The 13,655-nt window shown below is 41.5% G+C and overlaps 2 protein-coding genes across 2 annotated transcripts; one reads left to right on the top strand and one right to left on the bottom strand.

The window, feature by feature from the left end:
• Window positions 1-204: 204 nt before the first annotated feature.
• Window positions 205-3,639, top strand: LOC310821685 (uncharacterized protein). The gene is made up of 5 exons (XM_083693826.1): window positions 205-279; window positions 1,414-1,945; window positions 2,119-2,259; window positions 2,576-2,741; window positions 3,390-3,639. Exons 2-5 carry the CDS (start codon window positions 1,490-1,492, stop codon window positions 3,560-3,562), a joined length of 936 nt encoding a protein of 311 aa, XP_083549952.1. The 5' UTR covers window positions 205-279; window positions 1,414-1,489; the 3' UTR covers window positions 3,563-3,639.
• A 1,378-nt stretch (window positions 3,640-5,017) lies between these two features.
• On the bottom strand, window positions 5,018-9,134 carry LOC310821451 (lysozyme g-like). The gene is made up of 4 exons (XM_083693492.1): window positions 9,062-9,134; window positions 8,020-8,204; window positions 7,015-7,159; window positions 5,018-5,726 (listed from the first exon to the last, which is right to left on the bottom strand). The coding sequence occupies exons 1-4, from the start codon at window positions 9,063-9,065 to the stop codon at window positions 5,590-5,592; spliced, it is 471 nt and encodes a 156-aa protein (XP_083549618.1). The 5' UTR covers window positions 9,066-9,134; the 3' UTR covers window positions 5,018-5,589.
• Window positions 9,135-13,655: the final 4,521 nt, after the last annotated feature.

Genomic DNA, 13,655 nt, shown 5'->3' with positions numbered 1-13,655 from the left:
GTAAGTTTCTAACAGTTCAATACCGTAACTAATCAATGTACAAAACAAATGTTTAATGTTATGTTGTAAAAATCGGATTCCTTGAATGAATCCCTAAAACTGAGATTTATGAAGGCTTATGCAATGTAACGTTACAGCATTTGAATATCATAGGATAATTACACTGTCACCTAAATCAGTTCTATTTTACATTTATTTTTATTTTGACAGCCAAAATATATGAGGAAATCTGTGTGAAGAGGGCAAGACCCCAGCAGAGATTTTGTAATCCTTTTTCAGGTGAGTCAAAAATAGTTATTCAACACTTGTTTTACGCAATGCTTAATTAATAACGCAAATTTATTCAACAGACTCTTTATTTTAATAAATGGTGCATATGGTGTTCATTTAAAAAAAAATCCAAAGAAACAAGCAGGTTTTGCATAGGTTATTAATGTGAGTTGCCATTGTGAAGAGGGCCAGACACCAACAGAGATTATTTTTACTTTTTATTAGATGACACTTGTTTTAAGCAGTGCTTCACATTTGCTTAATTATTCAGACCAATTTTTAAGCAGTGCTTAACATTTACTAAATTATTCAGAAAATGTTTTAAGCAGTGCTTAAGATTTACTAAATTAATCAGACCAGTGTATTCAATCTACTACAAACAGACGCTTTATTTATCTAATATTAAAATGTGTCTGCCTAGTGGTGCTAGTTTAAATGAATCCAAAAGAAACAAGCAGGTTTGGCATAGGTTATTAATGTGTAATTGCCATTGTACCGTGTATTATCTTATTTCTAAATACCAGATAATTTCTGTACTGTAAAATAGCTCACATGGACACCAGTGTGGACACTAGTGGTCGCTTCTGTTTGATTAGAATCGAGCGTTCACTCTATTTCTAGTGAGCCTTTTGAATTAAAAGAGAAGTTGTCACTACTGTGGAATTGTTTCCAAATGTACCTATATTTCTAGTGAGAACGTTTCCTCAATGTATACAGCAATCCAACAAGTATGCACAATGGCCATCTGTCAAATAGATTACCTTGATAACATAACGTAGACCTACATAGACCAATAATGACTTGGTACCCTGAACAGATGTAGTTTTTGGTGATGCTGTTTTGTGTTGACTAACAGTCTTTGATAGAGTAGAAGAATAGAAGAACCCATAGCAGTGGAGCCTTCTCAGAGGTTGTATAACAACATGTGCCCAACAACATGGTTTGTCATAGCACTGCTGCCCCCTTTTGGACGACTGTTGTAATTTTTCTGATGAAATAGGATTTAATAGGCTGATGGTCCTACTGTATGATGAAGGTTGATCAATCACTACTTGTGCTAATATAAATCCCCTGCTGTAAATTTGCCCTCACCCCTATACAGGGAGAATAACACCTGGCATATTCATGTATTCTTAATTGCAGGGCTTTGACCACCTTTCCATTGGATTGAGTCTACAACACCTTCCCTGATCCCTCTGCTGCTCTGTGTTTCTTCTCCATGCCTCGCTCCTTCCTGGTCAAGAGGGGGCGCTATCACCCACTGCGCCCAACAGCCGGTAGCCTACACCTGTGTAGCTCCTGTCCGCATAGCCCTTGCCCTGGCACTACCCTAGTACAAGTGCTCCCCCTAGAGGCAGAGAGGGGGCAGTGGGAGACACCGCAGGCGCAGGGCTACCTGACACCAAACACACATGATGATGAGCCCTACACAACCCAACAGCCCTCTCCACCTCACGACATATCCACCCAGTCGAACCCTGGCAGCCCTGCTGAGGATGTGGATCCTTCCCCCATGCAGTCTCCAAAGGTTTGGACCGCTCTGGGGTCAGGATACCCTGAAGGGAAGAGACCATCTAGGCAGGGGGGCCACCAGCGAGTTACCAGACACGGAGACTGCACCCAGATCAGTGACCACCACAGGTCCCCTGGGAACGAGTGTCCACTGTGTGAAAAGGTTAGTTCACAACATCCCAAGTCAGTTACATACAGTATAGATGGATACTGTTCTGTAATAACACACATTTTATTTGCACATTCGGCTGACATTGGAAGGTAGCATACTATATACATATATACATACACACACACAGGAATGCTTTTCTCATCAGATATTTACGATCTTTTCAGAGTTTTTCTTCTGTCTCTGGTCTGGAGTCCCACATCCACAAGACCCACGGAGGCAGAGACGAGGTGTTGTCAGTGTACACCAGGGCTACCAGCCCGATGTATGGTTACGGACCACACCTGGGCTTGAAATGCAGGGTCAAGGTAGGAATAATGAACACGCCTAATGATATCAATACAGAACTGCCATGATATACTGTGCTCTGCATACATGCTGAAGGGAAGAAATGATGAAGGACAACGCAGTGTTATATATTGGTGTAAACCTCAAGGACTGGTCTTGTGTCATGGCGTTTTCATTGCTATGAACTATATATATGATTAGTCTAATACATGACAGGCAACCCGTACTGTATATATACTAAATTGGTGCAAAGATGATAATGATTTTGATGGTGGGGATGATGATGAAAATGGTGATGATGGTGACGATGATGATGATGATCATCGTGTTTTCCAGGAGCGTACATTTGCCTGTAACGTGTGTGGGAAGGTGTTCAAACGTTCCTCCACCCTCTCCACCCACCTGCTCATCCACTCTGACACGAGGCCCTACCCCTGCCAGTATTGTGGCAAGAGGTTCCACCAGAAGTCTGACATGAAGAAACACACCTTCATACACACAGGTGAGGCCATGTAACACACTCTTCTCTCATTGTCTACTTTGATTAGCACTTTCATTCATTTATAGTGTATGTCTATGTGGTCCCCTGTGGCTCAGTTGGTAGAGCATGGTGCTAACAACACTAAGGTTGTGGGTTCGATTCCCGCTTGGACCATATATACTGAAAAATGTATGTGCTCACTGCAATGTGAGTCGCTTTGGATCAAAGTGTCGGCTAAATGGCATATATTATATTATAGGAGTTGTGTGATGCAATCATGTCATCATGGACCAGATTCTCAACATCTTGTGGAATCAATGCCACAAAGAATTGAGGCTATTTTGAGAGCAAAGGGAGGCCCTACCCAGTATTAGTAGTGTTCCTAATAAAGTGTTCAGTGAGTGGATATATTATATTATATGTCTAAAGCTAACATAACGTGTCCTCGGTGTGCAGCCGATGGGTGAATCTCAAGACTATTTCCTTGACTCCTCACATCTTTCCTCCTCGCCTCCTTCTCAAAACTCAAAATTGGAGTAGATGGTAGAAGAACCTTGGATATACTCCTCCGATGCTTTTTGAGAAGGAGGCGAGGAGAGAGGACGCAAGGAATCGAAGAAAGACTTTTGAGATTCACCCAATATTCCTCCTCTGTCCTTCCTATCCCAGGTGAGAAGCCCCATGTGTGTCCTGTGTGTGGTAAAGCCTTCAGCCAGAGCTCCAACCTCATCACCCACAGCCGCAAACACAGCGGTAACCGTCCCTACTGCTGCCCTCGCTGCCTCTACGGCTTCCAGCGCAAAGTGGACCTGCAGCAGCACCAGGACCACCACTGTAGATAGACCACCCGCAGCTGATCCCAGTTCAGTTTTTACCAGGACCACCACTGTAGATAGACCACCCGCAGCTGATCCCAGTTCAGTTTTTTACCAGGACCACCACTGTAGATAGACCACCCGCAGCTGATCCCAGTTCAGTTTTTTACCAGGACCACCACTGTAGATAGACCACCCGCAGCTGATCCCAGTTCAGTTTTTACCAGGACCACCACTGTAGATAGACCACCCGCAGCTGATCCCAGTTCAGTTTTTACCAGGACCACCACTGTAGATAGACCACCCGCAGCTGATCCCAGTTCAGTTTTTACCAGGACCACCACTGTAGATAGACCACCCGCAGCTGATCCCAGTTCAGTTTTTACCAGGACCACCACTGTAGATAGACCACCCGCAGCTGATCCCAGTTCAGTTTTTACCAGGACCACCACTGTAGATAGACCACCCGCAGCTGATCCAAGCTCAGTTTTTACCAGGACCACCACTGTAGATAGACCACCCGCAGCTGATCCCAGTTCAGTTTTTACCAGGACCACCACTGTAGATAGACCACCCGCAGCTGATCCCAGTTCAGTTTTTACCAGGACCACCACTGTAGATAGACCACCCGCAGCTGATCCCAGTTCAGTTTTTACCAGGACCACCACTGTAGATAGACCACCCGCAGCTGATCCCAGTTCAGTTTTTACCAGGACCACCACTGTAGATAGACCACCCGCAGCTGATCCAAGCTCAGTTTTTACCAGGACCACCACTGTAGATAGACCACCCGCAGCTGATCCCAGTTCAGTTTTTACCAGGACCACCACTGTAGATAGACCACCCGCAGCTGATCCAAGCTCAGTTTTTACCAGGACCACCACTGTAGATAGACCACCCGCAGCTGATCCCAGTTCAGTTTTTACCAGGACCACCACTGTAGATAGACCACCCGCAGCTGATCCAAGCTCAGTTTTTACCAGGACCACCACTGTAGATAGACCACCCACAGCTGATCCCAGTTCAGTTTTTACCAGGTCCACCATTGTAGAGAGACTATCTGCAGCTCACCCTAGTTACACTTTCAACTTCACCGGAGAACCACTGAAAGTAGAGACACAGCTGAGTCTTCACCAGGACCACTATTGTAAATAACCACCTACAGCTGACCTCAGCTCAGTTCAGAGGAGAATCCCTGAAAATAGATCTGCGGGTGGTAGTCTCAGAGACTGGCCCCAGTTCAGTTTTCATTGCCAGGAGAACCACCATTTGCAGGCTCTGACATGACTACAGCCGACCTCAGATCAGTTGACGGATTATCTTGGCAGAAATTGTAATGAATGGACAAATTATTCTAAAGATGGACAGATGATACTGTTATTGATACTGTAGATCGTAATACCAAATATTTTTAGCCCAGTGCTATCTACTACAACAACAACAACAACAATATGTACTGTACTCACACAGACATCAAGGATATAACATTTTAATCAACTTTTATTGAAAGCCTTAGCCACATAGCTTGCTGTATGGATGTCATGTTTTCAGAGAATACAAATGGGTCAGAGGATGTTTTTAAGCCTTTAACATTACTAATATTAATCATAATATTCGATTTAAGCATCAACAAGCAAAAAAAGTGTCATACCAGTTCAACCATGACAACATAAACGGACTGTTGAAACATTTTACAACTGCTCTTCTTCTTTGTCCTCCATTAATACATTATACTGAGATCAAGCTGTTGTTTAAGCACATATACAGGTGTGAGATACTTGTATAAACATGAACAGTAAGACAAAGTTGGTCCGAAAGTAAAATCAAACATTAACATTAACTAATATCAGATTGATGCATGAAAAACTAAAGAAAATAAATGTGAATTTATGACCAATTGTTAGGCACTGAATTATTCAATCTCAATAAATTTGAATGAGACTGAACAACAGATTTTCAGGTTTATTTACTCAGAAAAGCCCAAATTTACTTCATGACAGTTAGAATCAAAGCCTGCAAGTCAGCACCCCCAATTTACAACTGTGAGGGTCAAGTTAATAACCATTGCGCCGGTAATATGCAGCTCGCTCGAGGACATCGCTGGAGTAGTTCCCGTGATGGGTGTGATCGTCTACATGGTCAGGTGAAGATGACATTCTTTCCAGTCCCTTATTGTAGCCTGCCAATCCCGCTGAGAAAAACAAAGAAAGCAGATTTTAGTGATATCATCTGTTCAGTTGTATAATACATTGACAATTTATCACCTGTTTTAAATTCACTGGTTCAATTGCTACCAAACGAGCTGACTTGGCGAGTAGCTGAGTGGTTACTTAATCCACGGAGGTAGGAGATCACGGGGAGAACAACTGGTGATGACTACATTTAATTCACTTGCAACTAAAAGCCCCCCCAAAATAAATAAATAAATAAATAAAAGTGCTTGGGTACAACTAGTCTGTTAGATATTCGCGTGTAAATTCGCTTTGATAGCAGGCCGTAGTAAACGTCACGTCTGTGGCTCTCTACCCTCGCCCATCTGACTTATCAACCTATCAGAAACCACAAAAGTACACCCACCTAAACTTTTATAAAGTTCATGAACAACATCTCATCTCATGTATGAAATAATTCCTACGATTATTTAATGAATAATAGCCTAACGCCGACCCATCGTTGGTCAACCTCTAACCTCGTTGAGACCAGGTGGCTGCTGTGGCTATGTTTATGTGGCTATTTAAATGTTCTCTCTCTCTTTTTCGGTCACTCCTAATTACTGAAATCCTGCTGGTTGCGTGGGTCTATGTGTGTGTCAGGTGCTATTCGGAGAGGGTAGGATCAGGATGATTACAAAATGTGTGTTTTTTGCTACGTGAGACTAGTCAACCTAAAACGTAAAAATCCCCTGGAGCCAGGGGAGCAATCCTGCTGAGATTTTGAAACTGGCTATGCCAAGTGGCCATGTGGAGAACTTCAACTGTTGCCAAAAACGATGTTAACCCCTTGAAACACATGTTTTGGTTAACATTATTTCCTAATATATATATATATTTTTCATAGCCCACAAGCCCCTAACCCTAACACAATTATTATTATTATTATTTTTATTAAAACAAATAATACCGCATTGACGGCACATTACAAGCACGTGTGTCGGTGAAAAAGTAAACCAGATGCAGGACAGAAAAACACTTAAGCGCGCCTCTACTTTAACAACTGGCTGCGCCTGCTTTGGTGGCACCAATCAGATGTCACTATGAATGCTTTGTCGCGCCAATAAACGGCATCACTGCGATAATCCCGTCTCTCATAAGAAATCCATTGGCCGGTTATAGTTATCTGTATCTAGTTTAGTATATATACTAAATGTACTAATGTTACATTGCGGTTTGTTCAGGTGTTTCCAGTGACGTTCCACTTAACAGCCACAGTATCATCTGAATCAAACTATATTTAAAAGGCCCAGGCAATTGATAGGCTACCTCTCATCTTCTGATGACTGGTCCATGAACGGGATGTCTTGTGGACTCGGGCCTCCTTCAGGAAATAATCAAGAATCCCAATGGCTTGGTTGAGATGCTCCTCACTGTTCCATCCCCCCCGAGGATTGTGGGAGTTCTTGTCAACCTGTGAAAATATGAGAAAAATGGCTGGGTTGACCATTTGCTACTTGACCTGACATTTTGTATATAGTGTAGCTATTTATTTATATGTCAAAATTCTAGGCTTGTACAAGGACCACTTTTGGAGAAGAAAATCACAGTCAGCAAGCTGTTAATCTGTAACCAACCCAAAAATGGATGCATTCAAACAGTCAAACAAAGCATTTACAGTATACAAAATGATTGTAATTGGCTATTTGGTTGGGGAGGAACCGCGGTTTAAACTTGGCATCCCTTGTTGTTCACGGGCTGGTCACACCATTCATCCCATCTGCGGAGTCTGTAAGAGATAAGATACCTACTCTGGTATGTCCTCCCTAGCCTGGTACTTTTCCACTATTGCTCTTTGGGTAAGCGTGTGTTGCAACATCTTTCTTGATGACCTGGCTTAACCTCTCCATGTATTAATCCAACGTACTATGGGACTAATGCTTGATCCATCGCTCATTTATCAACAGGCCATCACATTAGTAAATTTAGCACACTGCAGTAATGTATTTTTATTATAGCAATAATAAACTGTTTTTATAAAAATAATTTCTAACAAGCTGTAGCTGCATTACCTGTATAATGTATTAATCAGCAGTATTTATTCTGGTTACTACTATTGTTACTTACATTTACCTTCCCACCCCTTGTTGCATGTATGTGTTGGTTTTAATGGTCCATGTTTTATTTGTAGGTATAACTTCTGCACTCAAATTATCCCTTTGCCCCTGACGTGCAACATATATATTAAATCAAATGGAACTGAAGCCTCACCTCACGTCACCCCTTACTCTTAACACAACCCAGACCAATGCACACTCACATCTGAGTACCTACCTGCATAAGCCCCCAGGCGTTTCCATTGTCCCCCCAGCCGCCTGTCAGAGTTTGCCCACCACTGGACTCTCTGGAGATTATTGCGGCGATGAGAGCTGGCTCCTGTTGATGATTTCTTGCCACTCTGAGGATCAGGTTCCTGTATTGGTTTATGGACGCGAGGTCGTTCGCTGCTTCCCTCTCGCCTTAATGATCCATCCAATAGAAAATTCATGTTAGAAGCCTTTATTTCTATGAAATTGGTCTTTTTTTTTTTTTTTTTTTTTTTTAAATGTCATTATTATGTATAATTTTATTTTAAATGAAGAATATTTTTTAGATGACAATAATATTACAAAATATTAAATACAAAAAGGTAATGAGGGAAGCCCGCATCATCACTGCTGACAGCTGACATTTAAAATGTCAGAGGCTATATTCAAGAAAGTTGTTATAAGTCGACTCTGGTGGCAAAGGTCATTCATGGGTTCAAGCCCTACACTGGCCTATTCTGTCCTGTCTTCCCTCTCACCTGTGTCCCTCTATCTTCAATCTGTCTCAAATGAAATTATGGCTATCAATTAATTAACAATTAAATGATGGCCTCCACATCAAATGTGCGACTTAGTTGACATTAATTCCCATAGATTAAGACAAAATGATTTGCCAGTGATAATGCTTGAACCGAGCTTCCTTGTTACAACGCTCTAGTTTAATTGGCTACATGTCACAGCTGTTGTGTCCTTGGTCTGATGTGATTGTCCTTGGTCTGATGTGATTTGTGATTAATTGTTTCAAAAAATTAGCTGTGAATTTAGCATTAGTTAAAAGATACAGAAAGAGTGGGATGGCCCCACCCAAAAACAAGAGAGAAAAAAAAGTCCTTGCTCTCTAACTAGAGCATATCCGTACTTAGTATCTAGTAGTCTGTATTTGTTGTAGGACTTTTAATCATAATATTATGCCAGTATATCTTAACTGCTACGGCACTATTTTTTTTGTTGAATCATCAACAAATCAACCTCAGATCAAGTTACGTTCGATAAAGATGCACCAAGCTCACCCATGTTGTTGTTTTCGTCTTGAAGTTCTTGCAACAGAAGGCTCCACAAATTGATAGCCACTGTTTGCCTGTAACGGTACGCCTATTTATATTTCCTTTCACTTTCTATATCCTGTTTTACAGCAAATCATAGTTTGGTTGAGAAACATCCAGTCATGGTCACACATAGACAAGTAAGGGAAGGGGTTGTTCTTACAGACTTGACTTGATTGGAGCAACAGAACCAATGAAATAGTCCCGACATTATGTCTATCCGGCTCAAGCAAATGCTTGAAGGTATATCAAATTTGAAAGTTTTAATTAGTCTTCAACTCAGGTCTAACACTGACTCAGGTCTGATTGTTGTTCAGGTACCATAATTATATTTGTACACAAAATAAGCCTAAAAAATTCAGAAATTCAGAGCCTAGCCGAGACATTTGTTTCATTTTTCACAGAATAAAATAGAATAGGAAAAGCTTATTGTCCACCCAGTGTAGAAATGGGCTCTGGCTTTAAAGTGTCATATCCTATACATAAAGCTGAATTCACAGTCCATGGCCAAGTTTATTTATTCAGAGAATCATATTTTTATTTAGGCTGTCAGTCAATTAAAACAATTAATTATTTGTTGTCGTAACTGCGCTTTCAACACGATTCCCAGGAGTAATTCTGTGAGGCTAGCTAACTACGGGGGCGTGGCATAGCCCGGCCGGGGCAGATAACAGTGCCCATCTGGCGTTGCCCTCAGCAGGCTGCAACGAGCCCACTGTCACAGACGTGCCATGAATTCAGCATATAAATGGCATGAGTGACAGCTAACATGACGCATTCTAGGTGCTAAAGTAGATCTGTGGTCCTCTGTGGCTCAGTTGGTAGAGCATGGCGCTAACGGCGCCTAGGTTGTGGGTTTGATTCCTGCTGGGACCATATATACTGAAATGTATGCACTCACTGCAATGTAAGTCGCTTTGGATAAAAGCGTCAGCTAAATGGCATATATATTATCTCAAAGGGGCATGTCTGTTCTATGCTCTATATTTAGATCAGAACAAGTGTGTGTGTGTTTGTATGTGTGAGAGAGTGATTGTGTTGTGTGTGTGTGTGTGGGGGGGGCCTTGTGTGTGTCTGAGTTTTAATGAAGAATGGAACATAAAAACAGTAAAGACGATGTACTGCAAGTCATGACACCAGTAAAAAGGCATTGGACAAATAATGAGTCAGGGGGGGGACGTGGTCACACAACTCAGCAACTTTTTGGAAGTTTTTATGTATTTATTTATTTAGATTTTTAAGTGTTTTAATTTTTTTTCTCCAAAAAAATCCTGAGGTATTGACAATATAATGGCATTTATTCTGTTTGAAATGAGACGGGAGGCGGGAACAAAAATACAGCAAAAAAAGCAACGTGAGACAGTCAAGCAGTGTGGATTGATACAACTGTCAGATAAAAACCCATTGTGTCACACTCTGTACATACAAAAAGTCTAGGAATTGCAATAGCCATGGAAAAAAAAAAAGAGTAGACATTTCCCCCCCACCCCTTGCAATCGAGCAAATCATGCAACCTAGAAAAACTGCATTCAGAAACCCTAGGGAGACACAAGCAATATTCTCTAGCAGAAGAAATCTTTAGATTTTCAAACAGGGGTTTCCCACCATCCTACAGAGTTCAGGTTAAATACAAGAGTCAATCAGTCCACATCGGGGGAAAAAAAGGACATAACTTAAGTTAAACATCTAAAAGTTAACTTCTAGTCTGCTTTGGGAACATTGGAGTTAAATTGGCATACATTATGTTGGGAATTATTCAAAATCAAATCAAATTCTCCAAGAATAGGATCTACCTTGGCAAAGTAGATGTCCAAAACTAGATGTCCAATATACCATGGTGCAGGTTTTAAACCATTTAACCACTGTTTGGGTTGGCTGAGGATTAGGATGTTCGACAATGAATAGAATAGTGGAAACCTCAGAATAAAACCATGGAAGAGAGCCAACGCCCTATTGGTCAGCCAAGCCAGTAACAGCAGATCTCAACCAATCGGCTACGTCGTTGTACTCTGTGGGTTAGTGTGATTGGATATTTGGCTTTTGTATTAAACGGTTGAAGTAAAAGCTCCAACGACAGACTATACTTCCCGACTGTGTGTCTTGTTTGGCTTCAGGAGAACAACGCACAAACGACCAATAAATAAATATCAGTGAAAAATAAAACAAAATACATTGTTGAATCGTGTTTTTTTTTTTGTATGCATGTTGCAGGTCTGTGATTGATAAATGGATATTCTACCCCCCCACCCCACCCCCACTCAAAAGCCACCCCAAGTGCAACACCAGTTATGACAGTTTCAGCATTGTAAGAAGCTCTCATATTGTTTTGACCATACAGCTCACTCAGTACAGCATAAAAGAACCACAAAAACAGTGGGGTTTCTGGGTAGGGATTGAAAAGTAATACAACATTTAAAAAAATAAAAATAATAACAGCACACGAGAGACCAAAACCGGGAGAGAAAGAATGAAAAAACGTAATATTTGATCATGTAAAAATAAAAAACACAAATTCAGTTCAAAGGGTAGTATCTGAGGACCAAAGGTTTACAGCGACACAGGGTGAAAAAGGCCAGGCGGAGCAGTGAAAGGGATTGCTCTGCCTGGCCAGAAAAAGACACACCTTTGACCAGACGTTCCTGAAAAAAAAGAAAGAAAGACTTCCTCCAGCTCTCACCACTCTCTAGGAACCTCCAGAAATTTGTTCAATTTGGTGTAATCTTTGCCCTGAATATAATAAAAATAGTCATAATAAAAAATAGAAACAATGGACGAAAATAAAAGGTAATAATAGTCAGAATAATCATGAAGACTTTTGGTAGACAAAACACTTTCAACACACTGACCACTCTCTCCAAGCACACACACACACACACACACACACACACACACACTTAACTGAATGAAAGACACACGGTACATTCAGGAAAACGGACGTAGGAGACAGGTCTACTGCTGCTAGGATCAAAACACACACACACACACACACACAAATCAGCTAGTGACAATAAAAGTACAAATGTATATTGCAAAATAGCAGATTAAAACAATTTTTGAGAGAACCTAAAAAGGCAAAAGTGTGTCTTTTCCTAAGTACACAATTCAACATTTCGTAACAAAAAAAAAAGATACAGAATATATAATATAATATGTAAAAATTATAAATAAAGATAGAGTTTTATGTGTCCCTCCCCACTCCCCCCTCCCAATCCCTTCCCCCCATAATCTAAAAATCAATGGCAGTTACATCCGTAACAATAACATGCAATTGATATACTTACAGCATTGGACTACAACTCCCAATCTACAAACCCTGTCTAACCCCACCCAGCCTACAATACCCACTCACCCCCCCGCCCCCGCCCCCCTCCCCTTCCCAATCCCGATACAATCCTTAAATATTCGTCAGCTCATTCAAAAAAAAACAAGTCTCTCGCTCTCTCTACTCTGCCTCTCTCTGGACTAGCTGAAGGCATGATTCTCAACCGTACTGGGAGGGGATTCATAAAAACAAAAACACAATCTCATATATTGTCACTATCTCCAGTTTCACCATATATGTGTATATATACAGGAGGCTTCTCTAAAAAGCAAGATGACTTGATTTGAATGACTGCATAGTGAAAATGATATTTGGTTTACTTACAGATGGGGCCATGACACGACAACACCCTCCCATCATGTCAAGGTACAGCACAGCACAGCGCACGCACACACACACACGCACACGCACGCACGCACGCACACACACACACACACACACACACACAAAACGAAAAGAGTCCTTAGACAGCGCTGGCTTAGCCACTGCTCGCTAACACACACAAAGCCACTCTATGGGCAGCAGCCAGCTTTACTGTGTTTGTACAGCATATGTCTATACATTTGGTGTGTGTGTGTGTGTGTGTGTGTGTATGACATGTACTGCCACTGTCCTTGGAAATGGGTCAGGATTAGTATTCAAACTTTTTCTTCTATTATATTTTACAAACACACACACACTAACCCTCAAGTCATTTGATTTAGTAAAATGCACACCTGACACCAAGTGTTTTAGAGGAAGTGAAGAGTGGCACAGTCACCTGTCAGGTGTTTTCAAACTCAGACACGCGTACAGAACACAAACACTTGTGTGTGTGTGTGTTTGTAAATGCACGTCAGCAAAAAAATTAAAAAATAAAGAAATGGTTTGACAGTGGCAGACTGGGTCTAACACAGCTCTGGCCAGTGACACACACTCCACAGCCAAGATTTATGGGATTATGGGAGTAGCGTGTACTTTTGAGTAGTGCGCACTTTGTAGTGACCATTACTACTAACTACTAAGGTCTGAATCCCAGGTAGTACAGACAAGGTCAATGTCTTGTAAAACCATGTTTGAGCAGTTGGGTTGGGCTGAGAATGACTGATTGCTTGGCCCAGGGTTGTGTGTTAATGCACCAGTCTCTCCCTGTGTGTGTGTACACACACACACACACACACACACACACACACGGCTACCCAAAAGCCCCTCCCCCCCATGCCCTCCCTCGCTAGCTACAGAGAGATTTTGAATATATCG

Source organism: Argentina silus (genome assembly GCF_951799395.1).
Source record: "Argentina silus genome assembly, chromosome: 22".
In the NCBI taxonomy this organism is placed as follows: Eukaryota; Metazoa; Chordata; class Actinopteri; order Argentiniformes; family Argentinidae; genus Argentina; species Argentina silus.
Note: the sequence above shows the minus strand (reverse complement) of the source record. Positions and strands in the feature narration are given on the sequence as shown.

Excerpts from the sequence above, each read along its gene's own strand:
- LOC310821451 (XM_083693492.1), bottom strand. Across the intron at positions 7,160-8,019 it reads ACGCCTGGGGGCTTATGCAG|GTTGACAAGAACTCCCACAA; the intron begins GTAGGTACTCAG and ends ATATTTTCACAG. Across the intron at positions 5,727-7,014 it reads CAGTCATCAGAAGATGAGAG|CGGGATTGGCAGGCTACAAT; the intron begins GTAGCCTATCAA and ends TGTTTTTCTCAG.
- LOC310821685 (XM_083693826.1), top strand. The coding sequence starts at position 1,490 with ATGCCTCGCTCCTTCCTGGTCAAGAGGGGGCGCTATCACCCACTGCGC. Across the intron at positions 1,946-2,118 it reads AGTGTCCACTGTGTGAAAAG|AGTTTTTCTTCTGTCTCTGG; the intron begins GTTAGTTCACAA and ends CGATCTTTTCAG. Across the intron at positions 2,260-2,575 it reads GCTTGAAATGCAGGGTCAAG|GAGCGTACATTTGCCTGTAA; the intron begins GTAGGAATAATG and ends CGTGTTTTCCAG.